This window comes from Coloeus monedula (genome assembly GCF_965178545.1).
Source record: "Coloeus monedula genome assembly, chromosome: 8".
NCBI classification, from domain to species: Eukaryota; Metazoa; Chordata; class Aves; order Passeriformes; family Corvidae; genus Coloeus; species Coloeus monedula.
Window position 1 is genome coordinate 18,398,931 of NC_138788.1, and position 13,580 is coordinate 18,412,510.

The 13,580-nt window shown below is 35.4% G+C and overlaps 1 protein-coding gene across 9 annotated transcripts in view; it reads left to right on the plus strand.

Annotated features, from left to right (window-relative positions):
* The window catches only part of PPP3CB (protein phosphatase 3 catalytic subunit beta), a 47,260-nt gene that overhangs the window by 19,458 nt on the left and 14,222 nt on the right, over positions 1–13,580 (plus strand). For 4 of the 9 annotated variants that reach the window (XR_014226606.1, XR_014226607.1, XM_082286013.1 and 1 more), the window contains exons 6-13: positions 2,411–2,550; positions 2,648–2,725; positions 2,820–2,914; positions 4,444–4,569; positions 6,509–6,586; positions 8,118–8,144; positions 11,071–11,155; positions 12,015–12,112. Coding sequence is in view for 7 of the 9 variants with exons in the window: in XM_082286013.1 (XP_082142139.1) it covers positions 2,411–2,550; positions 2,648–2,725; positions 2,820–2,914; positions 4,444–4,569; positions 6,509–6,586; positions 8,118–8,144; positions 11,071–11,155; positions 12,015–12,112 (727 nt within the window). In the remaining 2 variants the exon portion in view is untranslated. Of the gene's footprint in view, positions 1–2,410; positions 2,551–2,647; positions 2,726–2,819; positions 2,915–4,443; positions 4,570–6,508; positions 6,587–8,117; positions 8,145–11,070; positions 11,156–12,014; positions 12,113–12,721; positions 12,760–13,580 lie in introns of all 9 variants that reach the window. The other 5 variants (XM_082286015.1, XM_082286018.1, XM_082286019.1 and 2 more) reach the window with 4 other exon arrangements.

A 13,580-nucleotide genomic window follows, 5' to 3' on the forward strand; every position in this document is an offset into this window, starting at 1 on the left:
ATTTCCTTTTGTTCAGTAATATGTAAGATGACTGCCACTCTTCACTGGCCTTCATCTTGTTCCGTAGGCTTTATTAGCTGATAGTTCTCAAGGAAAATTAGGACAGATTAATTAAAACTGGTGTCCCTGTGTGAAACTTCTGTGAAGGTCTTTTGCCTCAAAAGTAAAATTGTTTTAATTTGCTGTACCTTAATCTGCCTCTCAGGTTTTGGTACTTCTGAATTGCAACATTCATACGTGTCAGTTTAGTTGTCCTGACTGCATAGTACCAGAAAATAATTTAGATTTAAATATTTTATAGTATATTAAAAAATATACTACCTAGTTCTGTTCCAACACCAGGTGTATTGGTTCTTATTCTTGAATAAAATTGTCTTTCTCAGTTACCTTAATCATACTTAGAAAAACATTAAGCCAGTTTGTATTGAGATTCTGTTTTGCCATTGTCAAAGCACATTCAGAAGTAGTTAATCAGTAACAAGTGTTTTGAATTGACTCACGTCCTTTAACTTTCGTGCTGTGCCAATATAGAGAAATCCTTAAGTTGATTATTCTGATTTGATATATGCAATCTGGGTTGAGTAGCTTGAAGTGACATTTCCTTGAATTTTGAGATGTCTTGAGAACCATGCCAGTTAGTAGACTGTCTAGTCTGACGGTCTAGTGAAGGAGAAACTGATTTGGTGTGAATGTAAGTAAGTATATGTAGTATAAGTATATGCAAGTATATTTATTTTTTACAAACTGACCTTACTTCAGGAAATGGCTGCATTATTGTTTGAATGCTATGAGAAATCAGTTTGGGAGAGAGGTGTGTTAATTGCAGGCAGCCAAAACTTCTTATTTATAATGTCTATCCATTTGGCCAAAGTCACAAGGAAAATCCTTGAAGACTGAAGAAAAATTCTTAAAAATGTTTTCTAGACTTTCAGCCTTCTGTATTGCAGGAAACATCAATCAGCAAACAGTTGAAAGTTCCTTGTGTGAATGCCTCTGTTAGCTTCTGGACCCAAATTTATTGCTGGAGGTTTAGAAACTTGATGGTTTAATCTACAGAAATTCAGGTACTTGCAGAAGTTGATGGACTGACTTCTTCAATCTGGAAGAAATACTCCATACCAGGTTTATCATCCAGTGTGGGAAATGTTAAACCACAGGATTTTTAATATTGAATAAATTCCAACAACAACTTCAGTTAATACCTGCCTTACCATTATCTGGCAGGAATTTGTAAAGATCTGGACCTTTCCACTTATGTTACAGGTGGCAGCCTCGGGAGCTCTGATTTTCCAGGGCATGAGAGAGCTTGGCACTACTGCTGGTTCCATATTTGAATGGATTCCTATGGACCGTTAGACTCAAATTCACCAGGTGCTCACCAAACCTCCCTTCGAGCCTGTCCTGAAGAGTTAAGTGTTCTCTAGTACCATCAAAGTCATCTTCTTTGGTATGGGAAGTGAAGTGAGATAAATGCACTGTCCATCAAAGAACCGTTCCTACATTTCTTGGATAAAATCATCTTGTGAACAAACTCCAGCTACATAAAGACAAAATAAACTTTACATTGAATCTGGGATATCTACTTTCATTTCTGGGACAGCAGAGATTAATTGCCTGTAACTTACTTAAGCAGGGTTTTTTCCTTTTACGTTAACAAACGTGCTTTCCTCCTTACTTCTGCCCCTTTTGACTGTGGCTACTAGGAAAGTTGCAGGCTGGTAAGACAGGTGTTTCAAGTGAAAATCAGTAAAGAAGAAGCAAGAGAGAAAATGCAGACATCTCCCAAAATGCTTGTGGCCCATTACATCAGGGATAGAGCTGAAAAATAAAACTTGTATGAAAACAATCTAAGACAGCTGGGCCAGTCATCTTCATTACATTGTTAAATGATCCATTATGGAGATGGGTGTTTCAGGGTGGTTTTTTTTTTTCTTTTGTTAGTTTGGATTTTTAGCAGTTTTTTGTAATATATATTTAGTCTCTTCTAGTTGGTGCTAATTATCCATCCTTTTCTTTTATAATTCCTGTTTTCTGTACTGTTTCTCTTTGCTAATTCCTGGTAGTGTCTCCAGATTGGTAGATGTGGCATGTGCATGAAAAAGGACCATTTTGTTCCTTGTCTGTATCCTGACCTTGTGTTACACATATCCATCAGTCTGGAAGTTATCTCCCTTCTTTTTGCAACTAATAAATCTTATTGCTCTTAACAGGTTTGGTTCTTTTGGCATGCCTCTGCCTTATTTCATGAGGAGGAGAGGAAAAACTATACAGAAACTACTTCTCTTTGATATGGTTGGGATTTATTCTAAAAATGCTTGGTATTGATGGATATGTAGGTTAACAAATGTGTAAAACTTAATAATTTAATATTTAAAGAGTCTTTGTGCTGTTACCTCTTTTTTCTAAACAGTTAGATAGATTCAAAGAGCCTCCAGCATTTGGACCAATGTGTGACTTACTGTGGTCAGATCCTTCAGAAGATTTTGGAAATGAAAATTCACCCGAGCATTTCAGTCATAATACAGTCAGAGGATGCTCATACTTTTATAGGTGAGAGTATGCTATGATCTACTTGGGTGTTTAGTACTGTCTCTTCTTGCGTATTTTAAGAGAATATCTTTTACTCATCATTGTTTTCATTTCACAGCTATCCAGCAGTTTGTGAATTTTTGCAAAATAATAATTTGTTGTCAATCATTAGAGCACATGAAGCACAAGATGCAGGGTGAGTACTTTGTGTCTTTCAAGGAAATATTCACAGTGTGAAAATTGTTTGCTGATTTGCTGTAAGATGTAATATAATTTGTTTGGTTTTGCAGTTATAGAATGTACAGGAAAAGTCAAACCACAGGGTTCCCATCTTTAATAACAATTTTTTCAGCACCTAATTACCTGGATGTCTACAATAATAAAGGTAAGAACTTGTTATTAGTAATTGTATGTAACAATAAAATAAAATTGTCTAACTAGATAATCTAATATCAACAGCTTTTTGCCAGTTAAGAAACTGAAGGACAGAAAAAATCTATTAATGAAAGTTATAAAGAAGAGCCATAAATGACAACCTCCTTTAAGAGGAGTACCTTGAAACATAAGTGTGGGCAAAGGTTTCCTTTGGGAAAGTTGTTGCTAATTAGTACTTGTGATTATATCAGCTGGTGTTATCCAGTCAGGCAAGGTTTCCCTGTGCTATATGAGTTTGCGTTCCTCTGCTTGTCTTCAGTGGGCAAGGAAGGTGGTTTGCATTGTGTATCTTGGCATCTGAGCATCTTAGGTGTGATGATAATTCCCATAATGGCTATATATGGGAAATCAAGAAAGAGCAAGTAGTGATCAAAATACTGATCGCCATTGGGAATATTATTTAGGAGGTATAAAACAAGGAATCCATTTCTGTCCATTCTCTGCGAAGATAGAGTTGAACACGAGAAGCATGTTTAATAGTGTGGAGAAAGATTTACAAGTCAGAATTACAGAGAAGAGCTTAGCTGTGAATTAGTGTTATTCATAGATGAGAATAAAGTTCAACAACAGAAATTAAAAATAAAGCCTGCTGAAATTCAAGTATGATATTAAAGTAAGGCATTTCAAGTATGTGATGAATGAATGATCTCCAAATGTTCAAGTAGTGTTCCTTTGAAACCAACACCTTTTTTTCTATTAAATACATTGCATTTTCTTCCACCCACCTATGAGGAACCACCCCCAGCCCATACCACTTCTGTAGGGTGAATGACTGTACACAGGAAAAGATGAGCTGTTTTTATTTTCACTAATTGCAAAGTAAAGGGGAAGTAAAAATATCTTCAACTGGCTTTTTAAGTTTTGTCACTATCTCTATGGATACTGTGTTCATACAACCCTTTTTCACATGAGCTATTCCCAGTCTAATGTAAGCTTTTTTCACATGAGCTAATTCCCAGTCTAATGTAAGTCTAAGTATAGAAAAATGTAGTCAACTGCTTGTTTAGCTGTAGAATGCTTCTGGTTTTTTGTCTTTTTTCTTAATTTTTCCTCTTTTCCTTCGTCTTCTAGATGTCTATGGTTTTACTCCAGGCTTATAGCATGGGAAGACACAAATGAAGAATAAAACCTGAATTTGCATATACTGAATATATTGCTGTTCTGAGCTAGTTTTGTTAAAGTTAATGAAATTATGCCTTTTCAGGACTTTTTAAAACCTTTGTTCATTGTAGACCTAAAATACGATAATACAGACCTTTACTGACATGTAACAGTACCTTAAAGTGCAACATATGCAGTAAAAATCCTAAGTGCTCCATTAGTTATCTGTCTGCAAATACTGTGAAAGAAAGAGAGTGGAATACCACTGGGATTCTTTAGTCTATAGTATAAATAGACCTAAACCAAGCCTGTGACTTTACATTAGTGGTACTCACAAGTTTTAAACATTCTTTTCAAAATGTCTGAATTTCATTTTAGCTGCTGTATTAAAATATGAAAACAATGTGATGAATATTCGTCAGTTCAATTGTTCTCCTCATCCTTACTGGCTACCAAATTTTATGGATGTTTTCACATGGTCTTTGCCATTTGTTGGAGAAAAAGGTTAGTAGATGTTATGCATCAACTAATAGCTTTCTTATTCCTCCCAGATTGATGTTGGGAAGATTTTTATTTTTTTAAATATATTTACTGATGAGAGATGAATTGCATTATTTTTGTGTTGTTTTCTTCACTTGTTTAAGTCAAGGTAGTTAGAATTGTGTCTAATATAGCTAAGATGTTAACAGAAATTGTAATTTCCATTGAGGGTGTACATCTTCATTGTTAAGTAGTGTCTTTGAACTGCTTTTGAAGTTACTATTAAAATTGTTCATATTGTACAAAATGCTAAGTTATATACATGATTAATCCTGTATAGTTATAGGTACAAGTTTATATTGAGATTTTAGTGTAAAATGTTAACTTTCCTATGTAGATATAACAGACTGACCTTCATTGAAGATAAGTTTTTCAGTTAAAATTTTTCTTGTAAAAAAGATAATTTAGAACAGATCCTCCTTTTTTTCTTTTCTTTTCCCTCTAGAGATGATAACTCTGAATCTAGGACACTGGGGCCCCAAGTAGTCCTCAGTTGACAAGCAACGAGGTTAGAGGCTATTTGGGTCCGTTTAAAATCCTTCCATGACAGAAACTGCTCTTTTCAGAAAAAGAGATCTGGAGAGCTCTTTAAATTTCTTTGAAAAATTATTTTTAATTTAGTTCAAATTCAATTCAAATAAAATAAATTTAAATAAAATTTCAATTTCTTGCAGTTATGTATTATGGACATAAAAACCTAGGATTCTGGATTTGCTTATGTTGTCTCTAGTAAGCAGTTAAATGCAAATAGTTTGGACACTTCTTACTGTGGTTAACCCACTCAACAATTTCTTTTATGTTTAAATGAAGGGACCTGACATTTGAAAGGAGATTTTGTTTTTATCTTTCTTGCCTGATGATGCAGTAGATAACATTTTCGACAGCAAAGGGTTGATACTGTGTATTTTGCTTTTGTTGTGTTGCTGGTAATGACATCCAGCAACTTACTAAATAGTGTTTGAGTGTTTCATTGCCCTGCTCTATGCTTCAGACTGCTGGAGTCATGGCCTTTGTAGGGTAGCCTTGCCTTTGGACAAATGCATGCTTCCACTTTCGATGAAGGATTTAGTGTCAGTGTTGTCTGGTCTGTGCTGATCAGATCAAAATCACAATAATTTGGTTGGGTTTTTCTTTTATGGTAGGGAGTTAACTTAACTCCCAAGAATGAAGAATACAGCCATAGCAGATGACACAGGGGTTGTATGAATTAGTCATGAATAAATGTAGGAAGCAATTTACAGGGTTTTTAAACCAACTGCCTTTTGGATAGGTTTCTGAATACTCTATGTAGAGGAAGGTTAGAATATTTTAAGAAAGAGTCTGATATATGTAGGAAAGATTGAGTGGCAGAATAAGAATATTCCTGGAGAAAAAAAATACTTGTCTCACAAAGGTTGTATCCACTATGTTGATATATTTAAGGAGAGTTTGAAAAGACAAACTCCCATATTTATATTCTAATATTTTTCTGCTTGAGTGCTTCTGGTACATGCCTGCAGGTGTCAGGAACAGAATAGCTTTTTCAATTTAAGCCCGAATTTGAGCAGTCAAAATTTTTCATATTTAAGTAAAGTTTGCATAAAAACTAGTTCAAATACTTAACCTAAGGTTAAAACTACTGATTTACAAGAAAAGTCTTCTTATCTAAAAGAACTCCTTGTAAGAGAAGATTGTTCTTTGTGTTGTTTGATTGTTTAGTTGTATAACCTTCAGGTGCTTATTTTTCTGAGCTTTTTAAATTCTGTGACAGCTCTCATCCAGAAAAACATTTACTCTGAAATGAGGTTACTGAACAATGGCTGTGGTGTGAGAAGTTAATTCACTAGAGTTGCTGTATCTTGTGTGCATGGAAATATTTTAAATTGTACACAGAATGAAGTAAGGTTTATTTTTTCCTATACAGTAACAGAAATGTTGGTGAATGTTTTGAGCATTTGCTCTGATGATGAGCTGATGACAGAGGGAGAAGATCAATTTGACGGTAAGGATTACTTTAAGATACATAAATCGTCTTAGTGGTAATAACTTGTGAACAGTAATTAACTTAGATTGGTGTAATATTGCCTGGCATTTGAAGAAAACCACCTTCAAATTTTTCTGTAGAAAACAATGCTTTTGGCAGGACAGAGAAGGGAATTGTGTTTGTGTTTGTGATCAAGAAGCAGTAATAGTAACCTATGCAAATCCTCATATGTGATTTCTATTTAAAACAAATTTTTGCAAATCCTCATATCTGATTTCTATATAAAGCAAACTTTTAGTGGGAAGTTCTCCAAATGTCTTGGCATTTAAAATTTAAAACATATTCACTTACTTTGCTAGTATTTAGAATAAATGTATTATAATACCCTATATTTCTTAATGATTGCTCTTCAATAAGAGTTGATGTGGAAGAACATTAGATACAATATTTTTTATGGCAAAGTACTATAAATAAAGTATGGAATGCAAGGTTAAGTCTGCATTTGAGTTTAAAGGACAACTTGTATTTGTACTTTGTATTATGTGTATCCCTGTAATGGATTATAACATCCTTCTGTCTCTTAAACTGTGATACAGTAGACTGTTAAGAGATGTTTGTAGCATGATGATTAGGAAGCAACATTGACATGAAGACCTAGCATATCACACTTTGTTTTGATGGTCTTTTTACAGAGGTGCTTAATGTCACACCTAAACATTTTTCAGACTTCCTTCATTTTAACTAATAACAGAACTGATCTGGTGGATTGTTGTTGATGGGGGAGGAAGAAGGAAACTTTCAGGAGCCTTTGAGGAACATGAAAGGATCATTTATAAATATATTAGAGACACAACCCCTTTCTTAATATTTGATAGCTACTGTGTTCAAATTTGATAGCAGAATAGTGTTGTGCTAAGCAGCTGTGTGTTTTACATTGGATTGCATTGGTTCTGAGCCACTTCAACTTTGCTGCCATTTAGATGGTTGCCAGAAACGTGAAAATGTGGAAGAAGTCTCAAAAGTGATCCTGCCAACAGTCAATTCCTGGTTTTTATTCAAGTAAACCTACTAAACTGAACATAAAGCAATTGCACCAAGCAGGGTTAGGTGGTATTCTGAGGTGTTAGGATTTATGTCTGCCAGAGTAGTTGCAGTTGTCAGTTGATTGCATATGCCATGTCTGTAGTTTCCTAATTTGAATTATTTTATTCTTCTGTCTCCTTTAACAATTTCTTTGCTTGATGCATCTCTTATGCCACCTAGGTACTGTCTATGCTTTATCTTTCTGTGTGGTTGGATTTTTTTTTAACTGTTGACTTTCAAACTTTCACTTGTTTATCGTCAAATGTTAAAATATTCTCAACAATTCCACTTCTTGTTTGATGAATGCATTTTTAAGTGTTGCAATTTTCCATTTTATTTTTTTTCACATTTCTTCTCCATTCCTTCTTTATTACCACTGCCAAGTTAAATATCTTTTTTTTTTTTTGTCTCACTCACCTTTTTCTCCATCGTTCACTTCCTTTTTTTCTGGACTCTCCATCTGAAGAGCGACTCATATATGGCAATAAAAAAGGTACAGACCAGACAGAGTAGGAATGTTTTGAAATATGACTTCACAGAACCTGAGAGTATAAAGTATCAATGAGAAAATACCTTTCTATTGAGAGATATTGTGTAGTATTTTATGATTCTTAACCAACTTAATGGGAATTTTATAAAGACTTGTGTATTTTGTTATCAGAAGTCATATTTCAAGACATCTGTCTTTCTGTGCATGAATTTTTTTCCTTCTTTCTTCATTCCTTTTTCTGTAGAATTTCATTCTTTTTCCTGCTTCTAAAATTTTATCTTTCGTCCTGCATGTGTAGGGAGCTTTCAGTTGTCTGTCTTGCTCTTTAATACTTTCCTCATGAGCTGTGTTTTTTAAGGTTGTGCATGGAATGTGTTTATACAATGTTCCAAAACCTGGTTTGTGTAGTACATTTAGTCTTCTTAACTGAGATGTCAAAAAAAGTACTTTTTGATTCTCTTGTGCTGTTTGGAAGATGGCCAGATACAAATTGTGAAAAGAAGCCTACTTACTAACTTAAATTCATGGTCTATCACCTGTTTTTCAGAAATCACCGGGTAGATAGTTCTGTACAGAGAAATTCTTCTGGCTACTACTAACCTAATAATCATTTTGCTCTCTGTATAAATTTGTTGGTTCCAGAGAGTATTTGTAATACTTGGGAATGCATTAGATTATAGACACATTGCCAAAGGTTAGGGTTGGAGCATAACGTGTCAGCATTTCAGAATTTGTTTCTTGTGCAGGCACTGGGAAATGGGAAAGTTCTTTGCCATATCTCCTATAATTTAGGATGTAATCAAGACATTCTTCTGCAAGCAGATGCCATCTTACTGTCTTCTCTAAGTAACCAGAATTCTGTGACCACATAAGTGCAGTTCTGTAGCCTGGAATAATGCATTTGGCCTTTTGCCTTGGCTGTGTCACTTCTGTAGGGACAATGAGACATCATCTTAATTAAAAAAAAAAAATCGAAACAAACAAAGCCCCCCAAACAAACCAAACACCAAAACTACCCCAAAGCAACCTTTCTCACTTTAAAGCACAGGGTCTAGCACTGCCTGAAGTCTGTCCAGTTGGCGTGTTACAGCTTGGCATCAGTGAGGCCTGCAGATTGGTGTAGGTAGAAGGAAAACTGAGGAACTTACAGAGAAATCTTTGATGTCCCCCTTAGCTGTGACCTTTTCAAAAACTCTAAAAGAGTCCCCTTCTCATTCCAGATTCTCAAGTGGCTACTCAATAGTGTTCAAAGAGAGAAAGTAAAAACTTTTAGGACTTTAAAAATTAAAAGTTAAAATTTCAAGGAAATTATTATCAGTAAAAATTGAATGTTTCATACTATCCTATTCCAAATTTTTCCTGAGCCACCTGTTTTGTCACTTTTTTAGTTTGATGTCTGTTAAAATTGTGACTTTGTCTGAAAAAAACTTTACTCAGCAGTTCCTGTCTTTTTCGTTTTGTTTATATGGACTGGCAGATATTTGTCATACCCCAAGATTCTTTCATTGTGTTCATCAAAAGGTTGTCTCTTGACCCCTTTTTTTTCTTTGTCATCACATCTTTTCTGTCTTGTGTGGTTTTGTTGTTGTTTGCCCTTACATGCTTTATCTTTTGTATTTCATTTGGTTTGGTGTTCAGGGTGGGAAGTCTACCCTCTCTTGTGCCACAGAAGGCCTTGTGTTTTTGCAGCTGTGGTCTGAGAAGTGTGGCTGTTGTGCCCGAGCATCTTCACCTTCATGGGGAAGTCCCCTGCTAGTCAGCAGGGATGGAAAACAGCTTCTTCCACAGCTCCCCTTTTGAACGCAAGTAGGCAAATTTGTGGACACGTGGCTCTTCTCTGCCCACTTCTGTGGTGCCCTCTTCTACGTTCTTGCAATTTAGTTGGCAGCTTCTTATTGTGTACCTTTCTCCCAAGACTGAGCATGCTACATGGAAGTTCTGGAATACCTGATAGACCTGTCTGAGCTTGTTCACTCTTGGTCCCCTGTGGTTCAGTTCACAGTATAATTGAGTTACTCTTACCTTGATGTGATTAATGCTCCCTTTCCCCGATGGCTGAAGAGAAGTAAGGACTTTGGTTTTGATACCTCCTCATCTGCCTCTACTGTTTTACTGAAATTGAGGCGTTGGCAAAGGGAAAGTAAGATGAGGGGAAGGGTGACATTTATAAATTGAAACAAACCAGCAACACTTAGTGTTGGAGAAAGGTGTTTCTGTTTTCATGTCAAGGCAGGCAAAGGTGGCTCTCCTTCCCAATCACAAGCCTCCTTTCAGAGTTTTGTCTTCACTTTTTTCTGTCACAAGTGGTATCACTCTGCCTTGTGGAATGTGCAGTATTTACTCCAGATCTTTGGTATTTGTAATTTCTGCAAGTGATGAAAACCTAAGATGATGTGGAACACAGACTTAAGTGGTAAGAAAGGTACCACTGCAATTTTTTGCTTTTTTATTTTCTGGGGGGTTTTCATGGAGTTGTGTTTTGGGTAGCTGACATAAAAACAAGGAAACTACTGTTTTCTCTTGAACAGCTGTGTAACAATTAGACAATCTTTTTTTTTTTTTTGTGGCTTCTCTGTTGGGCTGCTTGCCTACATCTTTATATACACAGATGTCAGTACTAAGAATTTAAAGTGTAAAATTTAGGCAAATGAATTACAACAGTTACTACACTGTAGTGGTGGTAGTTCAGATGCTTACTAGCTTCAGGAAATCATTGTGAACAATCTAAACTTTTTTGTGTGCGTTTTGTGGACACAGAGGTGATGGTGGGTTTGAAGTTCTAATTTGATAACATTGTGCCCATAAGTGTTTGGGTACTGACCTCCTGTGAAGAATACTGAACTTAAACAATTGTGTTAAATTTGATGCACTTTAAAACTGACCTTCTAGATACTCCTGAGCTTGAGACTTTTTCTTATTCTATTGAAAGTAGGTACAGCGGCTGCACGGAAAGAAATAATCAGAAACAAAATTCGTGCAATTGGCAAGATGGCAAGAGTCTTCTCTGTTCTCAGGTACTTGCATGATTTCTGCATTCCTAAACCCCCGTTATGTATGTAAGGCAAACATCTCTTTCAGGATAATGAATGCCAAACATTTTTCAGGGAGATCACTGTGCATCAGAATCTTGTTTGGCATATTGTTGTCCCCTGTTGATGTTGGAATTTTTGGTTAAAGAATATTCTTGAGTTATTTTTGAGACATATTTCAAGAAATTAGAGAACATGATCTTTAATTTACATGTTGTTTGTCCAGCTGTTAGCTAAGTTTTGGAAAGGCAATACCAGATACAAAGACTGAAATCGGGGTGTAATGGAGGAGATCAGGTCTGACTCCAAAAATTTCTGACATACCAGAAACTTGAGGAGTTTTGTTTCCAGTTTTTGTTTGTTTCTTTTCAGCTATTTAAAAAATACCCCATCCTCTTTAAGTCCAGAGATTTCATCATCATATTTACCCAAAATGTCTGTTTTTCCACAGACTACAATTGCTCAAATAGGGGTAATTTTTTAAAGTTGTTATTTCCTAGAGTAAAGACACTTACAACAAAATTGGCGATTGTTTTATGAGGTATGTTCAGTACCTCATGAGGCATTCAGTGCTCATTTCAAAGCTAATGAACCTGCATGTAAATAACTGCTCAGAATTTAGTTCAGAAGTAGCCAGCATTTATAACTCCTAGGCAGAGGAAAGACTGGTGTGGAATAGAATTATTTTCCCCCTTTAAATTCTTTGAATTAGAATTTGCATTCAGTCTTGACATGCCTAAAACACGACAAAACTAGGCTCTCCCTTTCCCCAACCATTATTTTACTTCAGTGCAAGTTTTCATGCAGATATTTAAGTTTTTGTTACTGGTTTTTTTCACACCAGGGAGGAGAGTGAAAGTGTGCTGACACTCAAGGGTTTGACTCCCACTGGAATGTTACCTAGTGGAGTGTTGGCTGGAGGACGACAGACCCTGCAAAGTGGTAATGATGTTATGCAACTTGCTGTGCCTCAGATGGACTGGGGCACATCTCACTCTTTTGCTAACACCACACATAATGCATGCAGGGAATTTCTTATGCTTTTCAGTTCTTGTCTTAGCGGCTGATACAAGCATAGTGTTATGTGTTAACCAGGCAATGTGAAATGGATACTTAACCAGGGTATAAAACTAAAAGCCAATTAGTTCAGCAGTGTCAAGCTATGTTTTTCAGACTCTGAGCTTCCTTAGTTTACAATTTTTCAGGTGGGGTGACCTTACAGATCTCGTACTGAGGCATTTAATCATTAGAGATTCAAAAATGGCAGTGTAATTTTGCATTATTACTTGTCTGCTCTCCATTAAAATGGTTTTATTATAGCCCTGTTAGTATTTTCATTGACAATGTCAAATACTTGCTGATATTAATATTAACAAACAGCTACAGACTGCATAGTTCCATATTATACTCCATTGACAGATTGGAATGGGCTACGTTTTGTACCCTGGTAATTAATGCCAAAGTTTGTTCTCTATGTTGTTTGTCAAATGTTCTATGTATAATTGACCTCCCTGAATTGTCCTTGTAACATGCTGTTTCCTTCCTCTGCAGATGTAGCTGCTTTCTTAGATCTGTCTGTCTCTCTCTAGGTATAGATGTATGTCTGTATAAGTGTTAAAATTAAACCACTATCCCAGACACTTGTCTGTCTCTTGATGTAGAAGCAATGTTGTAGCACCTTGTTTTTGAGGTTTGCTGCATTTGCTGCTGCACATTGTCTGTGCATTTTGAACAATAATGTACTTGAAAAATATTCAATCATTTGTTATAAAATCAGCTGAGAATAAAGGGATTGAATTTAAAACTTGTAAATAAATCAAAATAAAAGGGTGTTATTAAGTGTGCATATATTTTTTTTGCATGAAAATAAAAAGAACTCTATACAAAATATACCTGTAATCTGGCTCATTGAATATTTTGTGAAAGGTTTTTATTCATTTTTTAGTTTGTTGAATCATTGGATCATATTTTTCACAAGGCCCATAATGATTAACTAGGATTAGGGAGAATGCTCTGAGCTTGTACCAAGTGTATTAAAAGAATGAAGTCCATGTTTTCTGTTCTCAGTGGTGAATAACTAAAATACACCAGTCTGAAACTGGACTTCCTATCAGCAGCACTCTTAACATATTCAAAGACTTTATTGGCCACCGTCAGGCTTTACTAGGAAGTATAAAACTTCTGTGTGGGAACACTGAATTTTATAACTGTTGAAAGATTGTGAATATATGAATACCACTTTTTACACAATCTATTTTCCAAGAGTAGCTGCTTTTATCATTTCATGATTTAGACTCTATGTGAATTCCTTATATTTTCTATGTAGCTTTTTTTAAGCCTTTCACTATATTTTCTATTAAACTATCAAAGCTGATTTTTAATAGCTTTGAAACAGGAATGTCACATTTGA